Source organism: Meriones unguiculatus, chromosome 16, assembly GCF_030254825.1.
Source record: "Meriones unguiculatus strain TT.TT164.6M chromosome 16, Bangor_MerUng_6.1, whole genome shotgun sequence".
Taxonomy (NCBI): Eukaryota; Metazoa; Chordata; class Mammalia; order Rodentia; family Muridae; genus Meriones; species Meriones unguiculatus.
In genome coordinates, this window is record NC_083363.1 from 35,076,600 (window position 1) to 35,103,475 (window position 26,876).

Sequence of the window (26,876 nt, forward strand, 5' to 3'; positions counted from 1 at the left end):
AATTTTTTAAACTTTATAAAATGAGTCACATCCATTTGCTATGGCTGACCTGGTGTCAGCCCTCCAGGGTTTAACCCCAAGATGAGTTACTGGATGGAAAACATCACAATTGTTACATTTTTTGACAATTTTTTTGGCTTGTTTTTTGGTAAGGCCATAAGTTAAACGTAAGGAGTGACGATTAAGATGCTGTAATTTATGAGCCAATTGAGCTTTTTGTATAGGTATTTCTTGAGCCAAAGTTATTAAGGCTTTATCAATAGTCTGGTTTCCTAAAGCAAGAGGTCTAGGGAGGCCAGATTGGGTTCTAACATGAGTAATAGCAAAAGGATTATGACAAGCCTGAATAAGTCTTTGAATCTGAGCAAACATTTAACTAGCCCAAGTGGTAGAAAGAATCTGGCCTGCTGTTTTAAGCTTAGGAATAACTTGAGCAATATAAGTACTATCAGTAAAAAAATTAAAAGGCTTAGAAAAATGTTGTAAAACTGCATGGATAGCCTTCAATTTTGCAAGTTGAGCAGATAACCCTGGAACTTGAAAACTAACTTTTTGTCTATTAACAGTATAGCCAGCCTTTTTTTTTTTTAGCATTACCATCAGAAAAAAATAGAACAAGCATTTTAAAGGTTTATTTTTAACTATAATAGGAAAAATAACACTACGTAAAGTAAAAAAAATTGAATAATCTTATCGGAAGGGTAATGATTATCTAGTTGTAGCCAAAAAAAGTAACCATTTATCTGAATTGGCATAAAGCCAATTAATTTAAACTTTACTATATGGTATAATAATCTTGGAAGGCTCAATTTTAAAGTAAGCCCTTGCCTGTGTGCATCCCAACACAATGACTTGGGCAATAGCCTCATAATAAGTAAAAATTACTTTATTGGGACTAGCTGACAAGTGGATCCACAATAGAGGATTAGATTGCCATAACAATCTAGTAGGAGTTGACTGTGTTTGAAATACAAGTAATAGGAGAAGACTATCTGGATCCAATGTGTTACAAATTGATTTTTAAAACCTTTATTATTATTATTATTATTGTATCTTGAGCCTGTGGTAGGAGCTAAATCCCCTTTAAGAACATTAAACAATGGCATAAGTTGTCCAGTAGTTAATTTTAGATATGGCCTAAGCCAATTTATATCCCCCAATAATTTTTGAAAATAATTAAGAGTCTTTAAATTTTTTTTAATTTGTACTTTTTGATGTTTAATAGCCAGAGGAAATAAATTAAAACCTAAATAACTATATAGAACTCTAGTTTGTACCTTTTTTGGAGTGATTTTTAATCCTTCTTGGACAAAGTTTTAGATAGATCTGTATAGCAAGCCATAACATCTTGAGCTATAGGAAAGGCTAATAAAATATCATCCATATAATGAATAATATAAATAGAAGGCCATTTTTTGTATTGGACTAATGGCATTAACTACAAATTGTTGATATAAAGTAGAACTATTTGCCATGCCCTGTGGCAGCATCCTCCAATGATAACATTTTATAGGTTCCTGAAAATTAATAGAAGGGAGGCTAAAGGCAAATTTATGGAAATCCTTAAGATGCAAAGGAATGGAAAAAAAGCAGTCTTTTAAATCTAAAATAATATTGTAAGTATTTTGAGGAATCCCACTAGGTGATGGGAGTACTGGTTGTAATGTTCTCATAATTATTATAGTCTCATTTTTAAAAATTGTGTAATAATCTAAATTTGTCAGATTTCTTTTTAATTATAAATATGGGCATGTTCCATGGTGAGTTAGAGAGAACTGTATGCTCGCTCTATAATGGTTAACAATGATCTGAATATAATCCTCTATAACCCTGGGCTAATATGGAGCTGCAGTCCTTTTTTTCCTTTAAAAGAGGATAAGCAAACATTTTGCATTGAAGAATCTCCAGCTTTTTAAAATGAATAACAACATATTTTATAGTTTTTTCTTGACATGATACATTGTAATAACTGCAGTTTTTTTTTTTTTAATTAGCTCAAACAGCATGGCTTGGTTTTACTTTGCAAAATTAATAAAATAAATACCAAGGTCTTTTGACTTCCCCCAAAGGGTTGAGAAACTGTTCCAAGTTCTTTTTAGAATGCCCAATGGTTATTATTTTAAAATACTTGATAAATTTTAAAATGTTTTATAGAATTTAACTCCGATGGTCCAGGACCAAACTCAGAGGTGCTGATTTAAACTGTCTCATGTCCAAAAATATTAGTATTGTTAGTCCAAGTCTACAGATAAACATACATACACAGATAAACATACACATATACACATACATAAGGAACATAGAAATCCGACATTGCCACCTTGGAGTAACCAGAATACCCCAATACCAGGACTCGACCGGCCCCTACCGGACACAAGTCCCACAGATTCCAGAAGGAGTGGACCCCCTAATGGGCCCCCCACACACATAGATTTCAGAAGGAGCAGAGCTCCTATGGCCACCTCCACAGCTTCCAGATGGAGAGCAGACCCCAGTAGCCCTCTCTCCATCCAGAGTAGGATCCCAGCATCCCTCTCTCCTATTCCCAAAAGAAGTAGAGCCTTTCTAGGCCCCGGGGGGTCCCCCTCTTGGCCCCCTTCCCAGGAACTGGAGTGTTCTCCAGATTCCCCCGACCAGATTGGAAACTCTCTGAGCTTCCCCAGACCTCACAAGCAAGCCAAAACCAGAAACCAAGACAGACAGACAGCAGACAAAAACAAACAAACAAAAAAAGAGACAAAGACAAGAAACAACCGCATTACTGGCTTTTTAAACATTTAAATATTTTTTAAAACCTGTTTTTTGCAATATTAAAACAAAGCATCCTCTTTAGGAGTGAAATCATAAAGCACATTGATAATTTTAAAAGTCAAAACCAAACTTTAAAATTTACCAGTGCAAACAATCCAATTTTTTAAAACCAACACCAATTTAAAATGAGACTTGTCTTTTCAGTCTAAAAGGAAACAAAATTTATGTTAACTAAGAGGTTTTATAATAATTTTTAATCCATATCATATAACAAAGATGACAGAGTTATATCATATGGTTGCCTTTTAAAGATATGTGTTTACAGACCTTATAAATATATATGCATATATATATATTCTAAACAACAGTTTGAATATAACTTTAAAATATATTTAATTACTTTTGATCTATAACCTAGATATACATTAAGATGATGACCATATATTTAAACAGGCAAATAAAACTCTTTTTACTGGATTTAGCTGTAATTTTAAGTATGATAGTCAAAGAGCGGCCCAATATCAGCACAAAGTATAATATAACCAGTTAAGCTTGCTTTAGCTTGATAGGGCCTGATAGCTGTTTGACAGGCTGAATTAACATTCTCAAAAGCCAACTGTTGCACAGAAGGAAGTCTACTTTGAGTGAATATTCCTTTTGTGTTACATTAAAATTATTATTATTATTTATTACTATTGTTATAAATATTTAATAATTGAACCTGTTCTCTTTTTAACTGGATTTTCTCTCAGAGAACAGTTATATCTTCCTGCAGTGATCCCGTGCCACCCACAACCATGGGGGTGGGGAGGAAGGCACAGGAGGCCAGTCTGAATTATGAGACTTGGCAGCTTTTTTCTTTGACTCCGTTTCATCTTCACTATCTAGCTCCTAAATTATTTTCTGCTCTCAAATTACACAAATCTATTTGAGCTCCTTTATGAACATTTGAAATAACCTTAGAAGTACTTTTTTCTGCCTGTTTGGCTGCTTTAATTTTTCCAAGCAACTCTTTAGTTTTATAAAGTAAAGGGATTAGGGAGTTTTATTCTAATTCTCTGTGTCTTAAAAACCTATTTAAGGGATCTGATAAATCCCATCTTACTAGTTCCCTGCCCCTGACAGCCACCCGGCTTTACCTTGGTCAGTTGCTTTGCATGCGCTCCTGTGGTCCCTATAACTTGCCTCTCAGCTGGTCCTCTGTCTCAGGTTCCCAGGGTTTCTGCTCCATCTGTCACTGGCCAGTAGTGACACCTAAATACCACCTGAGAGAGGGCTGGGGAGAGAGAGACAGGGCGACACAGAGAAGGACACCAAGTCTTTATGCTGATCAAAGTGTCAATTTAATGGACGTCAGCTTAACACTTAAGTAGGCAGAAAAGTACAAGCAGTTTCTCACGTAGGAGCTTTACTTGGTCAAAACCTATGAGGGCTCATTCGAGGTTACACAGAGCCTGCTGTCTGGTTACTATGGTTGCACAGAGTTTCTCAGGGTCAGAGCTGTAGGACCACTAAGGTCAGTTTATGAGAGACTGGACTTTGGAAAATAGCCAAGAGGCCGAATTCCACTGCTCAGATGCCATTAACTCCAAATTTGCCATTAACTCCAAAAAGGCTGCCACATTAAAGAAATCCTCAAAGTCCATAGTCATCATAGAGATGCAAATCAAAATGACCCTGAGATTTTACCTTACACCATCAGAATGGCCAAGATGAAAAACTCAAGTGATAACACATGCTGGAGAGGATGTGGAAAAAAGGGAATCCTCCTCCATTGCTGGTGGGGATGTAAACTTGTACAACCACTTTGGAAATCAATCTGGCACTTTCTCAGACAATTAGGAATCGTGCTTCCTCAAGATCAAGCTATACCACTCCTAGGCATATATCCAAACTATGCTTAAGTATATAATGAGGACATTTTTTTCAACCATGTTCATAGCAGCTTTATTCATAATAGCCAGAACCTGGAAACAACCCAGATGTCCCTCAATGGAGGAAAGGATAAATTTACTCATTTTTTAGTTACTTTTGTATCCAGTGTTTATCAGCTGTAGGAGTCTTCTAATAGAATTTGAGTTGACTTATATACAGTCACATTTTCTGAAAATAATGATTCTTCAACTTATTTTCTTCCTATTTGCATCCCCTTGATCTCCTTTAGTTGCCTATTGCTCTAGCTAAGACCTCAGTTGCTATAGGTATAGAGATAGTGGACAATCTTATTTGATTCCTTATCTAATGAACATGCTTTGATTTTTCTCTCCATTTCGGTTGATGTTGGCTGTGGGCTTGCTATAAATTGTCTCTATTATTTTGAGGTACATCTTTTCTAACCCTAATCTACTAACTATCCAGTATCTAATTGCGTTTAAGGCCCACTGTATGAGATAGAACTTATCCCTAATATTGCTCAGATGGCCAAAGAACCTAATGCTAGATAACCCAGGACTAGGAGGGAACCAAATATAGCTTTTCTGCTAAAGGGCTGTAGCAATAAAGTAACTCTCATGGAACTTCTGCGGTTTTTATAGATCAGTGCCTAGCTCAACCATCATCAGAGAGGCTTCCACTTGAAGTACATGGGTACAAATACAAACACACAAAGCCAGATAATGTGCAGAAAGTGAAAGAACTTGTAATATTCAATCCTAAATGGAAACTCTTCATCAGGACCTCCCTACACAGCTCAGAGAACCCTGTGGAAAAGGAGGCAGAAAGATTATCAGAGTGAGAGGGAATAGAGAGGCCCAAGTAAAAAATGCCTTCTAAATACAAAAGGACTGACACACCTATGAATTCACCAAGACTATGGCAGCATGCAGAGGGCCTGGGGCTACATCATATGGGGTTCAGCACTGAGAAGAGAAGTGGACACAAGGTGTTTCTCTAACCCAGAAGCTTGCTACAATTGATAACCATTTGCAAATGAAAGATTTCTTCCCCCTAATTTGCGTCACTGAGGATACAAATTATTATTAAGACCATGTCCATGCCCAACAGTGGATGTCCAAAATGAACTGAATGACATCTTTGAAACAAAGGTCCTTTATTTCATAATATTTTGTCAGGGCCATTTTATTTTACTTTATCCCATTTTACTTTTTTATCTTACAGATCCTTTGGGTACATTATGTCCTCTGGTTTTGTGTTTTGTTGTATTTTTATGAGTCTCTGTGTCTATCTATATGTTTGTTGTGCTTTTTCTTTGGCTCTTCTGTTTGTTTTGCCTTATTCCAGTTTGTTTGTTTTTATTTTACTTTATTATTTAGATGCCTGTTTGTTTTTTAAGGAGAGACAGAAAGGTTGTGTACTCAGATGGGAGAAAAGTTTGAGAGGATCTCAGAGGCATCTATTTTTGATAAAAAGAAAACTAAAAGAAAAGACAACCAACCTCAAGAGTCAAATGTCTTCTGTTCTCTATAATGTGTGGAATCTAGCTTTCTATTAAAAATTAACACTATATATATTTATTTGTCTGTTCCCATGCATGCAGGTCTCTGTATGTCTATACATGTGTGAGGCCCCTAGGAATTTAGCACTGAAGGCCTTTTCTCTGTCTTTCATATGTATGTATTTGTGTGTGTGTACTGATGCCTACGTTCTAGAAATAGGTCCAGTGAAGAGTGAGAAAAGAGGCTTTAAGTAAAGCATAGGGAGGGTAACGTAATACATGAAACATAAAGGTAGGAAGAGAAAGATTGGGACAGAAAGGGACAAATTGGTAAGAGGACAGGGGAGATGGTGGAGAAAATTAGGATGTAAGGAAAACTGCCACATTGTATGCTAATTAAAGAGTACAAGTGAAATAAATAAAGGAACTATATAAGGACAATTAAGTAGATAAGGACAATCATGGCCAAAAATTAACAGAACTAAATATTTATTTTAAAGTACTGTTCAGTATTTATTTAATGAGGGTGAATTGAAGTTAATATAATTTCAAATAGAAGGGCCCAAATAGCAATAGCTGTAGTGAGCTATATTTAAAAATATGAATGAAACAAGTTAACTAATTTAACATAAGTATATGTTGAAGCAAAAGTCAGAAGTTAAAAATTCTGTAAAAAATACAGAAACTGACAGCTAGTAGGTAAAGTGTCTTTCATAAAAATATTAAGAGGAAATGCAAATCAAAATGAATTTGAGATTTCACCTTACACCCATCAGAATAGCTAAGATAAAAAACTCAAGTGATAACACAGCTGGAGAGATTATGGAGAAAGGGGAACCCTCCTCCATTGGCAGTGGGAGTGTAAACTTGTACAACTACTTTGGAAATCAATCTAGTGTTTTCTCAGACAATTAGGAATAGTGCTTCCTCAAGATTCAGCTATACCACTCCTAGGCATATATCCAAAAGATACTCAAATACACAATAAGGACACTTGCTCAACCATGTTCATAGCAGCTTTATTTGTAATAGCCAGAACTTGGAAACAACCCAGATGTCCCTCAACAGAGGAATGGATACAGAAATTGTGATACTTTTACACAATGGAATACTACTCAGCAATTAAAAACAAGGAAATCATGAAATTTGTAGGCAAATGGTGGGATCTAGAAAAGATCATCCTGAATGAGGTGTCCCAGGACCACAAAAAGCACACATAGTATATACTCACTTATAAGTGGATACTAGTTTATAAGATAGGATAAACATACTAAAATCTGTACACCTAAAGAAGATAAACAAGAAAGAGGACCCGGGGTAAGATGATCAATCTTCACATAGAAAGACAAATGGGATGGAGATTGGAAGTAGTTGAAAACAGTTAACAGGACAGGAGCCTACCACAGAGTGCCTCTGAAAGACTCTTCCTAGCAGTGTATCAAAACAGATGCTGAGACTCATAACCAAACCTTCCGCACAGTGCAGGGAATCATATGAAAGAAGGGGGAGTTAATATGACCTGGAGAGGACAGGAGCTCCACAAGGACCAAATATATCAGTGTACAGGGGTCTTTTCTGAGACTGTTTCTCCAACCAAGGACCATATATGGATATAACCTAGAACCCCAGTCCAGATGGAGCCCATGGTAGCTCAGTATCCAAGTGGTTACCCTAGTAAGGGGAACAGGGACTATTTCTGACATGAACTCAATGGCTGCCTCTTTGACCTCTTCTCCCCTCTCCCCAGCCCCCCGAGGGAGGAGCAGCCTTGCTAGGCCACAGAGGAGGACATTGCAGCCAGTCCTGAAGATACTTGATAAGCTAGGGTCAGATGGAAGGGGAGGAGGACCTCCCTTATCAGTGGAATTAGAGAGGGGCAAGGAGGAAATGAGCTAGGGAGAGTGGGATTCGGAGGGAATGAGGGAGGGGGCTACAGCTGGGATACAAAGTAAATAGCCTGTGATTAATATAAAAAATGAAAATTATAAAAAATATGTATTTAAAAATAAAAGTTATAAAAAAAATCTAATCCTAAAGAGCCTTCTTAAAAAATATATTAAGAGGTCCGGACGTTAACTATATCAATTTCTGGTTGAAATCTCAAGGCTTAAAAATTTTGACATGGCTGGGTGCAGTGACACACACCTGTAATCCCATTACTTGGGGAGACAGAGGCAGACTGATCTCTGTGAGTTCAAGGCCGGCCTGATCTATATAGAGCGAATCTAGGACAGCTAAGGGTACACAGAAAAACTCTGTCTTGAAAAAATGAAAATACAGAAACAAAACAAACAAAAAAGATTATGACACAGTTGCTGACTTCTTTTTAAAGTAACCAGGGAAAATGGAGTCTTAGAAATCCAGTTTGGAGATGTGGTGTGGTGGAGAGGTGCCTAGGGAAAGGACTCCACCCTTTAGCTGACAAAGCGTGCGTGCGACAGACTGTGGTGGTGGACTGCTTTGTGACTGGAGGTATCTCTCAGTCACAGGAATTCACTCAAGTGACAGCTCTCTACTTACCTGTCACCACACTCTTACTGAAGGAAACAGAGTCAATGCTGTGAATGTTCCCTCCCACAGCAGTGCAGTAAGAGTCACTGTCGGTGTGGAGAAGCATGGGACACCCATGAGCGATCTTCTACTCATGTATGTGCATAAACCACTGACAAGTTATTAATAAATGATAACTACCTTAACCTCTCTCTCTCTACATATATACATAGATAGATATATATAGAATATATATATATTGTACTTCATAGTGACACAGTTTCTCCACTGTAAAAACACTACTAATAACAACTGGACTACCTTGTCTGGCCTCAGTGGGAGAGGATGTGCCTAGTTCTAAAGGCACTTAATGTGCCAGGGAGAAGGCCTCCTTCTCTAAGACAGAGTGGGGGAGGGGCGTGTGAGGGAGGAGAGGACTGGCTGTAATCAGGATGTAAAGTGAATATATAAATATTTTTTTAAAAAAAGAAAAGAAACAACAACAACAACAAACCAAATAGTGTTTCAGTTACCTCTTCTTCTGTGTTAATTTCTGGCTATTTTGTTTTTATTTTAAATCTTAAGCATTTTAATTTTCAAGGATAGGGATATAGGATTTTTTAAATCCCGAAACAGCTGGGGGTTCTCTTCCTAGGTTAATGGGTAACTTCCAACTTTTCTGTCTTTTACTATCAAGAGACAATGTATGCTACTATATGTCTGTAAGGGCAAGCCTATGGCCGGAAGATTGTGGATCTGTGTTCCATCTTGACTATATTATGAAAGTTTTCAAGCCAACAGAAAAATCTGGGTTAAGAGCAATGCATTATATTCTCTAATTAACATTGTTTAAAAAATAGAGGAATAAAAGTGTACTGTAAGAATCAATGAAGGGAATAAATAGCCTTCAGAGTTTAACTTTGCAGTTAAACGTTTTTAGGTTGTACAAGAGAAATGCTTTGTGTGACTGGCTTAACTACATTTTTCTTCATGCCAAGAATGCATCATAATGGCTAATTGTTTAAAATTAAATTATGTTTCAGAGTATTAGCTTATCTTATTTCAATTATTTCCTGCTTGGATGCTGTACTTAAAAACTATGGAAAATCCTTTTGCTTCCCACTCTCAAGGAAAAGCTCCTTTTCTTGTAATGATCCTCCAGAATTCTCCTGAGTTCTTCTAACTCAGCAATATGCCTTCTATTCAAAGAGAAGCTGGGGTGTGGTTGTTGAATTCTGAAGTAATTCTATTTCAATATTTTGTCCAGTTCTTGTGCAGCAACGCCTTCCAACTTTCTCCAGTCAGATAAATTCTTCTCAGAGAACAATGAAACTCAATAAACCCTCTGTGTGGCTAAAGAGCCTGATTATGGAACCCTTTGTTCCCAGTTATTAAGTCCCTCCTATATCCCTGTGCAAAGCTGTCTTTAGCAAGAAGTTTTAAATAATGCCGGTCCAGTTCCCATCTTCTGTGAGGGACACCACATCTCACAGCTCCTCTGCTTTTTCCCAATTTCTTCTGATTTTCAGTTGATATTTGATGATCACTTTGGTAAAAGTAATGTGGATAGTATGCGCCAAACCCAAGCTCTGGTCCAGGCTTTACAACACACAGAAGAAATGCCTAACTCAAAGAAGACTTTGATATTAATATGTTTGGATATTAATAATACTGATTCTACCTTTAGATTATGTTTTATAACTTTCCCTTAAAAGTCAAATTTTTTAAATTTTATTTTATTTTATTAATTACACGTTATTCACTTTGTATCCCCCCATAAGCCCCTTCCTCCTCCCCTCCCAGTCCCACCCTCCCTCCCCCTTCTCCCCCTTCTTCACCCATGCCCCTCCCCAAGTCCACTGATAAGGGAGGTCCTCCTCTCCTTCCTTCTGATCTTAGTCTATCACATCACATCAGGAGTGGTTGCATTGTCATCTTCTATGGCCTAGTAAGGCTGCTCCCCCCTCAGGGGGAGGTGATCAAAGAGCAGCCAATCAGATTGTGTCAGAGGCAGTCCCTCTTCCCATTAATATGTAACCCTCTTGGACACTAAACTGCCATGGGGACATCTGTGCAGGGGTTCTAGGTTATCTCCATGAATAGTCCTTGGTTGGAGTATGAGTCTCTGGGAAGACCCCTGTGTTCAAATTTTATGGTTCTGTTGCTCTCCTTGTGGGGTTCCTGATCTCTCCAGATCTTACTATTTCCCACTTCTTACATAAGATTCCATGCACTCTGCCCCAACAATTGGCCATAAGTCTCAGCATCTGCTTTGATCATCTGCAGGGCAGAGCCTTTCAGAGACCCTCTGTGGCAGAAAAGTCAAATTCTTAGCCATGGTTTCTGTTTGCTTAGAGTGGGTAAATAGATTGGATATGTGTGTGTAGCCTCAATGACTTCTACTAACTGAAATAATTGATACAAAAGCCAGGATCGAGGCACTTACTGTCTCAACAATATGATCCTGATGTGAGGCCAAACTGCCACAGCTGTCTCAGATGTAGAGGAAGTATTTGGAAACAATGTTAGGGATGGGGAGTGGCCAAGTCATAAAATACCTCAAAGATAAAATAGCTGTGGATAAAGAAGAAGTTTAGAAGCCACACATTCTGTGTTAGAGATTGTATTTTGAGGGAGAAACCTAAAAAGGTATCTTGTTCTGATAACTGCAAGCATATGAAATATAATCCTATTAATGTAAAATATCTCATCACATACTTTTAATAATGTAATTCTAATTTTTGAAAAACAAAGTATTTCAGATTTAAGTTGATTTTGACAGGGATTTTTATTCTCCTAAGTTTTTAATGATAAAGAACAAATAAAAGAGAACTCATAAGCATATTAAAAGCTGAGTGCTGTTGCTATCCTACAGAGTAGGATGGACAGGGTGGGGGTGGGGTGGAGTAGCTGCCTATGTGCAGTAGGGCTGGCCTGGGCCCCAGAGGAGAGCAAGCTCAATGTGTTCTGTATATTCCTGTCATGTGTTCAAAATCAGCACTAACAAGAATGAACAATTTCTGTTTGCTCATCATTTCTACATATACACTAAAAATATTCACCAAAAATAGAAACAAGCAAATCAAAAATAATTATGGAGGCTGTATAAAAGATGTGTCCAAGATATACAATTAAGCCATATGCATGGCTTCTTGAAGATTCTCTCTAGAGAGATGGAGATTGTAATGGTGACTGGATTCTTGTCAAGCAAAGCTCCTAATAATCCTCAGAAATTCAGATGCCTGATGGCACACACAGCTTCACAGGAGGTTTTCCTCTTCATTCATTGTCCATTCACGGGGAAAAAAAGTTAACCAACCTGTGAACAGTCTTATGATAACGAATCATATGCATCTTTGTGTCACACAAGGCTTATGGGTGGTAGATACAAAAATACACACATTTACCGTGTAGGTGTGTAAGTGTGCATTTTGTGATATTTTTATGGCACGAGACAGTGAAGTTGATTTGTAAACTCTGAGATGATCACCTAATAAGACCCATTCATTGTGACTATTTTATAAGAGGTAAAAGTAATGTGCTCTGGGGAAGAACGCTTCTAAACTACTACAGACTTATAGGCTGAGTGAGCACCACTGCACATGAAAAACCAGTTTCAGGCTGTTGTATTGCTTAAGTTCTCAGTGTTGAGAGCAATTAAAGAGGCCTCACACAGCAGCTCTCATAAGGCAGTCTTACAGTGGACGGAATCTAGAAGAAGGGGCTCATTGTGAAGTAAGTACAAGCTCCCAGGCAGGTGTGAGGACAGTACAGTGAGACCTCTACAGCCTTGCCCCATTCTCCCAGTGGCCACCACTCATGCAATTGACTCTGTCTATTGCCAAGAACTAGACAGCAGGCTCAACCACGTGTGCACTCTATAAGGTGCACACCCTTTCATCCTAAGTGTGGATTTGTGTAGCCACCATCACAAAGAACACCCCCCCCCCTTTTTTGGTTGCAGAGTCTTACATGATTGCCCGGTCTTACTTGATGGCCCCAAACCCATAGCAAATCACCTGCGTTTTCCAAGTGCTGGAATTTAGATAAGGATGAGCTTTCATTACTGGCTATGGTTAATCTTAAAACAAACCCCAAATCAAATACAATGTTTTTGTTTGTTGGTTGGTTTTTTGAGGAAGATTCACAATGTAGCCCAGGCTGGTCTTGAGCTCCTAATCCTTCTGCCTCTACTTCCTGAATGCTAGGGTTAAAGGCATTTGCAGTCAAGCTACATAATTAAGCAAACAAACAACAACAAAACGTTTTCTTTTTGGGTGTTTGAGAAGGTTGACTTGGGGGGGGTGATATTGGTGTGGCTGGACCCACAGCCCTAAGCTTTTTCCCTCTCATGTCATTGGAAGCAAGCAGAGCCCACACTGCAGATTAGTCTTCTGCTTCATCCATTCAGTTATCTGTTCACATTTATCTCCTCTTGTTTCCCTTTGATAGACACCTCTGACTCCTACTAGAAGTCTACCTCTTGCCTTAGAAAAGGTCTACAAACTCTAACCTTTTGTGGTTACTTTTAGGGACTCTGTACACTAAAGATCCATCTATATTATTGTCTGATTCAACAGTTTGCTTGGTTTTTTTTTTTTTGTTTGTTTGTTTGTTTGTTTGTTTCAATGCAGTTTATTCAGGAACCTTGAACAATCATCTGACCCTGGGGAAAGCCAGCCCACAGCTTAAATAGCCTCTGGGTAGCCAACCCCAGCATGCTACATGGGCAATGCAGATAGGTCCACATACATGGAAGCAAGCCAGATCCTCAGCCTTAGCCAAATATGGAGTTGTTTGTGACAGAGAGCACTCACCATCGGGAAGGTGGAAGGCAAAAACCAGCTCCATCTTTAAGGCGCGGCATTACACAGCTCTCTACAGTTCCCCCTTTTTGTTTTAGATGCATCAGGCAAGAGTAGAGGTCTGATCTCTGATATTAGAAATAAATTGGGACTTTGTACCGATGTTCATTTAGGTGTCATCCACCCAAAGTGTTTGCTCGTTTTTTTATTCCAAAATTGTGCTCTTTGATGTGGCTGTGCAGTGTATTTAACCATTCCAATGTGAGAGACATTGCAGTTATTTCCAGTGGCACATATGCTTTTTTTCTCTAGGATAAGTGTCCAGTGATGCAATTACTCCTTTACATGAAAATGCTGCTTAAAGTTTATTTGTAAAAGATCACAGATGGGGACAATCCCCCAAAAAAAAACTGTGGTCATGGATATAACATGGGCACAATAGAACCATGAACAGCAGCTATGGCTTCCTGCACAGGACCTGCACCCAAAAATAAAATGTGACAGGATGGGGAAGAAGAAGATGGATGTGTAAAGGGGATGTGTAGGGTGGGAAGGGGATAGGAGAAGGAAATGGCTGAATACATTAACAAAAACTTGCATGCATATGTGACAGTGGCAAAATTAAATTAAAATAATGTTTTAAAATAGCCAAACCATTCTCTAGACATTCCATTTCAGTGGCAAAGCAGCAAAGATGCAGGTTCCCCATCTTGAGCAGTGATGATGCTGTCTCCTCTCCTCCATTATTGAAAGCAGATGTGTGTTGATGTCTTCCTGTGGCTTCCAGATTCACATCCCCAAGCTTGTATAAACAATGTCTCTTGTTTATTTTCCAATTAGATTGGCTTTCTTCATACTTAGTTTTTAGTGCTTTTCACATATTCTGAAGCTTCATCAGATGAGAAAGAAATGCTGTCTTTCAGCATGTAATTTGTAATACACATGATACTTTAAAGTTTATACACATTATTAAAATCCAGTAGTAACCACAAGCATTGGTTCAATATAAACTAACAAAATACTTTTTGTTTAGCATTGTCAGCACATGGTGATAAGAAAAAGCTGGCCAAATACATAATGGTTTATGATTGTTTTGAAATTTCTGGATAGCTTATGTGACATTATCAGAGTAACAAAACTTGCAAGACTGTTGAAAGTTTCATATATGGAGAGTCATAAAACCTCACATAGCTCACCAGGAATTATTGCTTAATGATGTTTAGCAGAAATAACTCAAAATTATGACTTAAAAAATAGAAAATAGCAATTTGCCTTTCCTCCAGCATTTTAATTGAGAACTTCAAAGTAAAGTAGACCCTTTGTCAAGGCCCTCAGCATTCCTTTCCCCCCTCCTGGTCATCTCTGTGATAGTATATTTTTCTGGGGTGTTTTCTCTACCTCATAGTCCAGATAGTAACAAGCACACCCCACATTACCACTCACAACACTAGCTGTCTGTGTATCTGCCCAGAGAGCAAGGGCTCCCTCACATGCGGTGATATATGTCATTCACTCTGGTAAACAGTTTGGGGGGGGGGACTGCAGGTATAACATTTTTCTCATAAACTATGATTGTTCCCATGTAGATTATTTTATGTGAGGTCAGAGGTACAAAAATAAAGTTCAAGAAAATAAAAACAAGACAAGAAAACATCAAAATGTGTAGTTATCTAGGAAATCATTAGAGAACTCATTTCCTGTTTCACACCATTGATATTTATAGCTTTATTAAAGCTGAATTGTTTTAATATTCTAGGAAATAAAATCCACAGTCATGCCAACACAACCCAACTCATGTAGAAGGAAATGCATGGAGTTTCATATTGAGGGAAGTTAGCATTTTTTTTACCTTGAATTTTTATGTTTTTGTAATTTTTCCATAACAACTTATTTTTTCATTTCAATATTTTCTTATTTTGTCTGAATAAATTATAATAACCATCTTATATATGAGTGTGCTCTTAGAGGTAATTGTTTTACTTGTTGATTATCAAGGCTTTTTGAAAGGAACATTTATTGAGTTCCATAACCACATTTAGTGGAATGGTCATTGGACCTCTATATTTAAATATGCATGCTAATATATAAAAAGTCCTCAAGGTGGGACCATTCTTGTCACAAACATGAATGAACATGGTATAATTTTTAAATAATTTTTATATTCAGTTTGCTAATGTTTTATTTAAGATCTTCTTTGCATACATGGAGATGGTGGTATGTTTTTTCTGTTGTGCTTTGCTTTGGATACCAGATATTTACATTATAATTAAAAACAGTAGTGAAATTACAACTATGAAGTATCAACAAAAATACTTTTATGGTTGGGGGGGGTCACCACAACATGAGACATTGCACTAAAGGGTCCTGGTGTCAGGAAGCAGAGAACCACTTCTATGCCAGGAGGGTGTGAGTCAAAGTGAAACATGCCTTTCCTGGCTTCCTGCACTGGAAGAGTCTTACCATGTGCTTCTATGAACCTCCTCTTCATCTTCCTAGAGAGAAGATACCTTGCACTCAAAAGGGGGCTGCTTATGAAGAAAGGCGGGGTGGGGCATATGGTGTGTTCCTGTGTGTGTTTGTAGGCCAGCAAAAGCTGTGCCTTGGGTAATACTTAAACCAGTGGTCTTCGGTGACTCCTGTCAAAGGGTTTCTCGACACCCAGGTTGTGGACAACTGACTTAGAGTCAGGAGACAGATTCCAACATAGCTTCAAAAGCCCCAGACAGTCTATAGAGTTTTACTTTCCTCCCAGCTTTCTGTAACTCCTCTGCGTCCTCCGAGATGCTAAACTGCCTTTGCCCAAGGCTGTCACAGTGAGTATTCACTTTATCAAACAATGTGTGCCCGGTCATATTACCACTCCAAGAAATTAAATTAGATCACAGTGCTGAATATCACTCAATTCTTAGTGGGGTTTGTTGCAAAACGCTGTAATATTAAAGTGTATGAAATATTTTTCCCAACCAGAGTATACCCCACATCCACTTTGAGGAGTAGAATTTGACAAGTACCACTTAATAAGGGACCTAATTGACCAGCTAGAGATGGCAGTTCCCAGCCAGGACTTTACTGGCATTGTGATAGCTCATCATTTTACATCACTTATATTTTATTAAACACCATGGTTTAGTATGGAATTAATGTAAATAAATGAGAAGGCTTGCCATGTTGTCAGTGATGTTTTTCGGTTGTTCGTGTTTTCAGCGCTGTGATCATGAGATGTATGAATGGACAGGAACTGTTTCGTTCATTTTATGTTTAATTCACCTGTCCTGAGCCGTGACTCCAGCGGCCTGCTCTGATATTTAAATCTTGGCGGAGAGATGGCTTTTAGGATGCCTTTACTAACGGCAGAGGAGAACTTGCAAGTCCATCTCCTTTTGTTTGTGACAGCAGTTGGGATAGCTTGTGAGGGTCACACCTCTTCCTCAGGCTCCTTGTGCAAATTAACCTATTGTTCTGAGATGTTTTACTGGCTAAAAGTAACTCCTCACAAAATAAAGTGGCCAGAAGGCAGGAGACAGAGGAGGAGGCAGAGACTTGAGACTTGCTGCTTGCTGCAGCAGCCTGCCTTTTGCTGTGGCTGTCGAGTCTGGACCTTTAAAAAGTTTCCTGTGTGCTGTGTGTTTATTTTATTAATATTAATCCTCACTCCCAACTCAAGAACCGTTCGACTCTGCTGGCTGGTTCCGGCATTCACCTAAGTCCAGTTAGTTGGGACTGTGACTCTGTCATGCGTGGACTAAAATTCATAGCACTTATGTATGGACTGTTTACTTCTTTGCAGTGATTTGCACAAGTATACTATGAACATACGTGTCTACTGATGTGTATATGTTATAAATATCTCTGCAATAAATATTCTGTACATATGTTATTAAAGAACAATGTGTTGATTTGTAAATTATTTTTATTTTGAATTTTGTTTGTTTCTTTGGTCAGGAGCTAAAACCCAGACCAATTTTGAACAGGGAGATTTTAGGTGCTATAAGTAGAATGGTTTTCACAGCCAGACTTGCATGAGGGTTTAGTTGTAATAACTGATTTCAGGGAATATATTTTGCTTCCACTTAGAGCCAAAACTAAGACAAACATGTTTCTCTGACATTCCCCCTTGAGGGCCTTTCTTTAAAGATGATGAAATTACTGGTGTTTGACTTGGAAAATCTCAGCTATTAATTAGATTTTCTCATGAAAAGGAAACCGGCTAACAGACTGTCATAAATATCTATTCAGGTCCATTTCTTAATAGCATTGTAATTATGGTTGGCGTTTTGCAACCAACTAACATTTCATAAGAAGCTTGCTGTTCTAACCAAATTCCTATAGACACTGTCCCTAAACTCAGGCTATCGGTAAGTTGAAATACATTTAAATTACTCTTACTTTACCAATATTAAGTGGAACACATAAGATGTTAATAAAAGTTAACACATGAAGACCATATCTGAAAATTTAATAAATTACAGTAAGTAATGTGAGTCTTTTCCTTTTGTACCTCTTAATCTTCTAGTAGTTATTTGAATCTACGGTAATGTATATTTTATTTTTAAAAATTAAAGTTCTGAAAAAAATAGAAAAATGAAGTTCTGGAGCAAAGGATAAATGTATCAGAAGGAATGTTCATATATTTACCCAAAGGAGTCTCAGTCTCAAGTACACAATAAGGACATTTGCTCAACCATGTTTGTAGCAGCTTTATTTGTAATAGCCAGAAGCTGGAAACAGCCCAGATGCCCCCTCAGTGGAGGAATGGATGTACAAATTGTGGTACATCTACACAATGGAATATTACTCAGCAATAAAAAACAAGGAAATCATGAAATTTGCAGGTAAATGGTGGGATCTTTCAGACTCTTATGGCCAACTCTATTTAACATGTAGAGAAGCTTAGTTAACTTTCAATGTGAAGATAAGTCACATTTATAATTATTTTGTGTATCAATAGAATATTTACAATGAAACTTTGTATACATTTTCTAGTTAGCATTAACTGTCAGTTTGATACAGCTTTGTAAATTTTACTATCTCTCCTTTGTGAGTTAAAAAATAGTTCTTTGAAAAGTCATACAACTCATTTTGATCACATTCATTCTCAACTCTTCCCCCTTATCACTTGTCCCCATCTCCCTAACCACCCTTCCAACTTCATATCCTCTTTTATTTGTTTTAATAAACCAGTGACTTTTTCATTTTGTCCTGTTCATATACTTCTGGGTGTGAGACCATCCACTGGAATGTGGTCAATCAGGAGTCATACAGAAAAAAAAAAAATTAAAACCCTCATCATCCCTTCCCCAGAAGCTGCCAAAATCCATAGTTCCTTAGCTGGGGGTGTAGATTCATGAACTGCTTCCTGCCCCTTGCTAGACTGTTGACTGGCTTCATCTTGCTCAGCTCTTATGCAGGCAAGCATGGCTGCTGTGAGATGGGGAGTGCCATGGTCTGGTCATGCCCAGAAGATGCTGTTTGACTCTGGTTCTCCCTAACCTCCATCCCCTACAATCTTTCTGACCCTCCTTTCTTAACTCTGCCCCATCCTTGTTGGTGGCCCCTTAATTTTGGGAGTAGGTATGAAACTCTATTCTATGCAATTTGACAAATTATTAGTTTCTGCATTAAACACTATCCACAGCACAATGAAATTTCTCTCATGAGGTGTGAGAGCTACACCAGTCTATGGTTAGAGAGATATCTTGAGGAAGCACTATTCCTAGTTGTCTGAGAAAGTGCCAGATTGATTTCCAGAGTGGTTGTACAATTTTACATTCCCACCAGCAGTGGAGGAAGGTTCCCCTTTTACCACAACCTCTCCAGCATGTGTTGTCTCTTGAGTTTTTTATCTTAGCCATTCTGATGGGTGTAAGGTGAAATCTTAGGGTTGTTTTAATTTGCATTTCCCAGATGGCTGATGAGGTTGAACATTTCTTTAAGTGTTTCTCTTCGATATTCCTCTATTGAGAATTCTCTGTTTAGCTCTGTACTCCATTTTTTAATTGGATTACTTGAATTTTTTGCTGTTTAACTTCTTTAGTTCTTCATATATACTGGATATTAGTCCTCTGTCAGATATAGGGTTGGTGAAGATCCTTTCCTAATCTGCAGGCTGTCGTTTTGTGCTGACAACAATGTCTGTTGCTTTACAGAAGCTTTTCAGTTTCATGAGGTCCCATTTATTGATTGTTGCTCTTAGAGCCTGTGCTGTTGGTGTTCTGTTCAGTAAGTTGTCTCCTGTGCCAATGGGATCTGGAAAAGATTATCCTGAGTGAGCTATCCCAGAAGCAGAAAGATGCACATGGTATATACTCACTCATATAGACATTTAATATAGGATAAACCTACTAAAACCTGTGCACCTAAAGAAACTAATCAAGAGGGAGAACTCTTGCTAAAATGCTCAATTCCTATCCAGAAAGGCAAAGAGGATGTACATCAGAGGAAGGAGAAAAGAGGGAACAAATCAGGAGCCTGACACAGAGGGCCTCTGAAAGGCTCTGCCCTACAGACTATCAATGCAGATGCTGAGTCTTATGGGCAACCTTTGGGCAGAGTGCAGGGAATCTTAGGAAAGAAGTGGAAAACAGTAAGATCTGGAGAGGACAGGAACTCCACAAGGAGAGCAACAGAACCAAAAAAAAAAAAAAAAATGAACACAGGGGTCTTTCCTGAGACTGCTATTCCAACCAAGGAATATGCATGGAGATAACCTAAGACCCCTGCACAGATGTAGCCCATGGCAGTTCAGTATCCCAGTGGGTTCCATTGTAATAGGAACAGGGACTGTCTCTGACATGAACTGACTCTTTAATTACCTCCCCCTGAGGAGGAAGCAGCATTACCAGGCCACAGAAGAAGACAATGCAGCCACTCCTGATGAGACCTAATTGATTAGGATCAGAAGGAAGAAAAAGAAGACCTCCCTTATCAGTGAACTTGGGGAGGGGCATGCATGCAGAGGGTGGAGGAAGGGAAGGATTGGGACTGGAGAAGGGAGGGAACCACAGGGGGGATACAAAGTGAATAAAGTGAAAGAGCAGGGCAGAAGCAGAATCCTTTGCTCGCTGAACTTCTCACGGTCCTTCTGTTGTCAATGTATATTTTATTTTGATGTTTAAGTAACAATGCAGTTTGTGCAATGATGAAAAACAAGTAAATTATGTTGAACTAAAAGTAAATTGTCATCAAGAGCCAGCAGGTAATTCTAAGTGCTTGAAACAAAAAGGGGGAACTGTAGAGAGCTGCGGAATGCTATGCCTTAAAGATAGAGCTGGTTTCCGCCTTCCACCTTCCCGTTGGTGAGTGCTCTCTGTCACGAACAACTCCACATTTGGCTAAGGCCGAGGATCTGGCTTGCTTCCATGTATGTGGACCTATCTGCATTGCCCCCGTGGCACGCCTGGGTTGGCTACCCAGAGGCTATTTAAGCTGTGGGCTGGCTTTCCCCGGGGTCCGAAGATTGTTCAATGTTCCTGAATAAACTGCATTGAAAAAAAAAAAAGAAAGAAAGAAAAATACAAAAAGTGTTGTATGCTCTTGCACATTACCTGTTAGAAGTTGGCATCCTTGAGATGGAATGTTGCATTCTCTGGTGTCTTATGAGTTTTATTTCCTTCCAGACAGAACCAAAGGAAGATCAAGAGCAGGGACCCACTTTGACTCAGCCCGGAGACGGAGCCGAGCCGTCCTTTATCACATCTCAGGACACCTGCAAAGAAGAGAAAAGAACAAATTGAAAATAAACAATGTAGGTGGCGTGTATGTGCAGTGTGGATGCCAGTCTCTCTGGAGAGCAGTGTTTGATTCCACTAAGGAAAGGTTCCAATTACTCGCTTATTGAATTTCTTAGCTTTCTTTTTCCCACTTTGGCTAACTGGTCAGCAGTCATCAGGCATTTCTGTAAAAAGTGCGCAATCGCAATGTTATCACAGCTTAAAGATTACGTTTGTTGTGGTGAAGGCCCCGTTGTGCTGGGGAGGGGCCCACTAGACAGACCTTATGCTCCAAGAAGCAGGACAACACAGCAGGTCATGTTTACAGTACTGTTAGTTACAACGTCTTAAATTTAAGCTCAGTGTCAATTTTGCACTTGATCTCATTCCCCTTAGGACCTTTACCCAGAGGAACCATGAGCCAATAAAACTAAACGTTCCTTTTAAAACCTTACTGTATGACCTTTCAGTAGGACCTTTCAGACAGTGAAACACTACATTGGGAATTGTAAGTTATACTTATTAGGTTATATAAAAATTTCACTTTTAGTGACTTATAGTTCGGGCTGCTTGCTATGGGTGTCTATGGTGGAAAACTGAACACTCAGTGTAATTTTCCAGTGGAAACGAAAGCAGTCATATCCAATAAGCAGAACTTGCTTGCAGCTTTGGGATTGGCCCAGATTTCTAGGGGGTTAAAGACACAGGGTTCTTCACAACCCTCCTTTACCCAGTAAGCACAACGGTAACCCTGCCCTACAGCCAGTGTCTTGATGAAACAAGCCTTGCTTCAGGTATTCAAAGTATCAGTTCCTGTGCTTAAACTGAAAAAAGCAAGGTTTATAAACCCAGGGTGTGGGGAACTACTTGAAAATGTTGTCAATATGCTTTGGCCTTAATGGGATTCCCTTCCAGAAGTCACAGTCGGTGTTTTGGTCCATTATGCTCCTGGGACTATTCGTCAAGCCTTGGCTATTCTGACATCCACTCCTGTGGAAAGTACAACACAGTCGGTGGAGGGTGGTGGTTTCGGTTTTTGTCCTAACTAATATGACAGTTTCATGTTTTTTAAGTGTGTGTATGGCCAATATGTATATGCAGATAAAAAAAATCTTTATTTCTTTTTTGGTTTTGTTTGTTTTGGGACAGGGTTTCTCTGTGTTGCCTTGGCTGCCCTGAACTCTCTTTGTAGACCAGACTGGCCTTGAACTCAGAGCTCTGCCTGCTTCTGCTCCCTCCCCCCCCCGAGTCCTATGATTACAGGTATGTGTCACAGGGCCCGGCTGTAATTTATTTATTTCTATTTTTAAATGTAAATTGGTGTTTTGAGTGCATGTATTTCTGTGTGGGGTGTAGGATCCCCTGGAATAGGAGTAACAGTTGTGAGTTGCCATGTGGGTGCTGGGAATTGAACCTGGGTCCTCTGGAAGAGTAGACTGCGCTCTTAAATGCTATGCTATCTTTCTATCCCCTTGATTCAACAAACTTTAAAGAAAAAAAAATTTTAAGTATGAAAAAAAAGCATAACTCCCACTCCTTAGTGACTTGCTTAATTGTTATTGTTTATTCCAGAAATATAAACTTCAGAGTGAAGGATAGTAACTAAGAATGCCTGGTCAACTCAGAGTCACTGATACCAGAGGTGCCCTGACTTCAGAAGTGAGTCTTGCACTGGTCTCAGTCACTGTGCTCTTTTCAGAGGAGAGAGAGCAGCTAATGATCAGACAGCAGGAAGAAGGAAAGACAGAAAACATCCTGCACTTACAGGCTAAACAATATTAGGGGAATTCTAGCTGTAATAACTGATGCACACAAAAAAGAACCACTAACATTTTATCACACAAGCTACTGAAGTTTTCCTTCCTTACATTTTTTTTCTTTATTTTATTCTCACAGCAAGCCAGTAATACATGCATTTTTATTAGGTCCATCTTAACAATGGAGAAAACCCCAACTTGTTAAAATTATCCAAAGTAGAAGAATGAGCTAAGGGGCTCAGGCCTTAATGTTCTGCCTCAAATCACTGTCTTGTTCTTGAGCAGCTTTTCCCCAGAGATGATCTTACACTGCAATCACAGGCAATAGAACTCCTCAGGCCAGTGTCTGAGTTTGAGAGTGGGATGAATACCTTTAACTTAGGCTCCCAGTTTCCCTGGAAACCCCCAGGAAAAGACTTTAATTCCTTTTGATTTTTGGTTGCTTATTCTATTTAATGAGAAGAGAATGAAGCTGGTCTATCCCACAGAGATAAATGACATATATATAGGCTGAAGGGACCCTAGCCAGCCCTAGCGTAGCAAACACAACTCTGACAAATCTTGCCCTTTTCCCCCATTCCCTCTGCCTTGCTAAAAACTGTTAGATTACATTGGTAAAGCTAGCCACCGAGGTCTGTTTTCATACTTGGCCACCTCTTCCTCCTGAGGCTGACTACTAAGGTCCAGCTATCAAAGTACTGATGTCTAACAATCAAAAGCCCGCTTTGGCTCAACTAATCAACATGTCCAATTAAAATTAAGTGCCTCATCCTAACACAGGTTTATATTTTACCTTTATAAACTGCCATTTTCCTATGGACCATATTTGTCTCTTCTCTATCCAGAGGCAGTCCTTTGTCCCCAGGGACAAATACCCCATTTTCCTCTATCTCCCTCTTTCTCCCCTTTCCCTTGTCCCATTCCCTTTCTCCTTCTTTCTTTATCTCCCATCTTTGTCCCATAACCCTGTCATCTGTTGCTCTGGACAAATAAATCTCCTTTGTGCTGAGAACTTGGTTTTGAGTTGTCTTGAGCCATTTTTAGGGTTCCCTACACAGGTCATAGGAGAGAGTCCCGCAGGAGGTTGAGAGAGGAGTGCTAGCTGTGCCCAAATATTACGAGAAGGAGGCCTCCTTCATCAGTACCACCATCAAAGACAGGCCCTATGTCAGGTGTGCCCAGTGTAGTGACAGTAGGAACATTTTCCTACTGCCTCATCCATTTAGAGGCGTGTTTCAAAGAATATTGTAAAACACTTTAGGGAAAACATCTGAATTAGGTTTTGGGGTTAACTAGTGCATTTGGATAATCCATAGGCTACAGATTAATGGGCTAAAGCGTCACTGGTCCTAAAGCATGCCCCTCAAAATTAGTAAATAACAGCTTTTCACATCTATTATTATTATTATTATTATTATTATTATTATTATTTTGTTTAAAACATTGTCTTATACCTTGGACAAGCTGTGTATGTTTCTTCCTGTTTCCATCTATGGCACAGTTTTTTGAACATGCATATTTTTTATGGATGTGAGAATTTGCTTGATTCAAGAAGGTTTTATTAAAGACTCTGGTGTAACAAATTCTTTTTGCCAGTCAGGTAACTGTGTAATGACATGTGCAGGACTGAATTACTGACACCTCCAAAGATGAGTCAAATTTGATATGCCTGGAATTCTAAGTATAATCTTTAAATCTCATGCTCTAACAACATTTTGTAACAATAATTTGACATGAACTTTTAAGTTACATATTTGAGGTAGTCTATGAAAATAACACCATACACGTCACATTTAAAGTTGTTCACATGTTGTTCAGCTTTTGCCTGACATCATGGAGTTTAATGGAATCAATGTGACACAAAGCAAACACCTTCTCATGAGTGCCCAGTCCTCACTCTAGGTCTTCTCTCACACTAGGTACAGTCTGAGGCTCTGGAAAATGGCTCCTTGTCTTTCATGTGCAGGGCTACAAAGATGCCTCATCAATTAACAGCACTTGCTGGTTTTGAAAGGGACCTGGGTTTGGTTCCCAGCACCCACACAATAGATCACACCTGCCTGTAACTCCTTTTCCAAGGAATTTGATACCTCCTTCTGGCCTCTGAAAGCACCAGGCATACATGCAGATTAAAACATTCATAACACATAAAACAAAGATCTTTTCTAAAAGAATTTACTATGTATTATTATAACTTCAAAGTGTCTTGGGAAGATGAATATTTGTGGACCTTTAACACCACCCGCCCTCCACATACTCTGCAAAAATACAAAGTAATTTATTGCCTCAGTTTGACGGCAAATTCCAGCTTTGGAACTTGTCCCTCAGCTACCGTACAGGTAGTTTGATGACACAAGGCAGTGGCACCAACCGACCACCTAGAGGGGAAGCAGTGGCCCTCAGTGTAAAACGGGCGTGACACGCTTGTGCAACTAAGTAAACCTCCTAGCAATAAGTATACACACACATGTTGGGAACCTCTATCTTCAGACAAGGGTGAGAAGCACAGGTTTCAAGTGCTTTGTCTGTTAAAGTCCCAGGGAGCCTCAGGTGCTCTGGAACTTCCAGAATACACTATATTTATCTGCTCTCCCTTAAGTGGGCGAAGAAAAACAAAACAAACAAACAAACAAACCCACTGTGACCTATAAGCACTATGTATCCAGAATTTTCTCCTGTTCAAGTTAAATTTCAAATCTAAGTCCTTATTACCTTTCTTGCATTTCTCATTAATTGAGGTCAAAACAGAGTCTATAAGTTCCTGGTCCCAAGGCTTGTGGAATTTCCACACATGCTGTTATTGAGTCTTCTTTTGTCTCATAGCAACAAGGGAATTGTTCATCAATTTGGACTGCTTTCCAAGCAAAGTGCTTTATCAGCCATCAAAAACTCCAGCTAGTCTCTGTTTAATCAGCTGTGTGCTGAATGTTGCTTTCCTCCTGCATGACTTGAATAATAACCCCTAAGTAACTGCTTCTTTCTTTCTTAATGGTTGGACTGTTTCTGAATATATCTATATTAATGAAAGTAATGAGGTTTGTGTTCCTATTAGAAACATCATCAACAGCCACAATGCACAAATGCTTGGGCCACCCAGTATATTTTGACAAGAAAGTAAGCAGCTGTTTGCAGAAGAATGGTGGTCATCTCTACCCTTTCTAGGGAAACAAACAAACAAACAAAACAAAAACAAAGCAAAACAATACAAAACAAAAACAAAGTACCTTTGCTGACATCAGCAGAATCCCAGGCCAGCGCTCTTTGGATAATGACTCTTATTCTAAAGCCACTCATATGCCCAAGCATGCTTTTGTTGCTACACTACATATAGAATTACACTTGCAACTAGATGTTTTTGATGACATTTGAGATAATAGTCTTTTTATTTTCAGTGACCAAAATCTATATTGCTCAGTTAAAAATAACTAAAAAAAAAAAAATTCTTCACAGTACTGGCCATGTAACAAAGATTACTGCTTAGTTATAGTCTAGTAACAAGTTGGACACATTCTAAGAAGGGTGTTATTAGGGTAGTTTGTTGCAGGAACCCTATCCAGGGTACTGATAAAAACCCACATAGTGTAAGTCAAGGCCTGCGGTGGCTCAGTGTTGAAATGATTCAGAGCACATAGTGCTCCTAAGAGGAGCTGAGCTCCATCTTCATTACCCGTGTCAGTGTCTCACAAGCGCCTGTAACTCCATTTTCAAGAGATCCAACACACTCTTTTGGCCTCCTTGGGCATATGCATTTATGTGAATGACTCAATAGGTTTTCTGGTCAATCACTCCATGTACCATTCAAACAGAAGGTGTATGAGCCTGTAGCTTGTATAACACTAATTCTAATATATTTATAATTATAATGCTGACAGAAAACTTTTTACATATATAGGAACACACTCTTAGAAAGCAGTAAGATGTGCAAATTATAAACACACAAACCAGTAACAATTGTTTATTACTGTTATCA

At 38.8% G+C, this 26,876-nt stretch overlaps 1 protein-coding gene across 1 annotated transcript in view; it reads left to right on the top strand.

Moving 5' to 3' along the window:
* The window catches only part of Kcnh8 (potassium voltage-gated channel subfamily H member 8), a 410,173-nt gene that overhangs the window by 204,385 nt on the left and 178,912 nt on the right, over positions 1-26,876 (top strand). Inside the window, exon 4 of the mRNA XM_060369655.1 lies at positions 21,057-21,184. Coding sequence (XP_060225638.1) covers positions 21,057-21,184 — 128 coding nt within the window. The remainder of the gene's footprint in view (positions 1-21,056; positions 21,185-26,876) is intronic.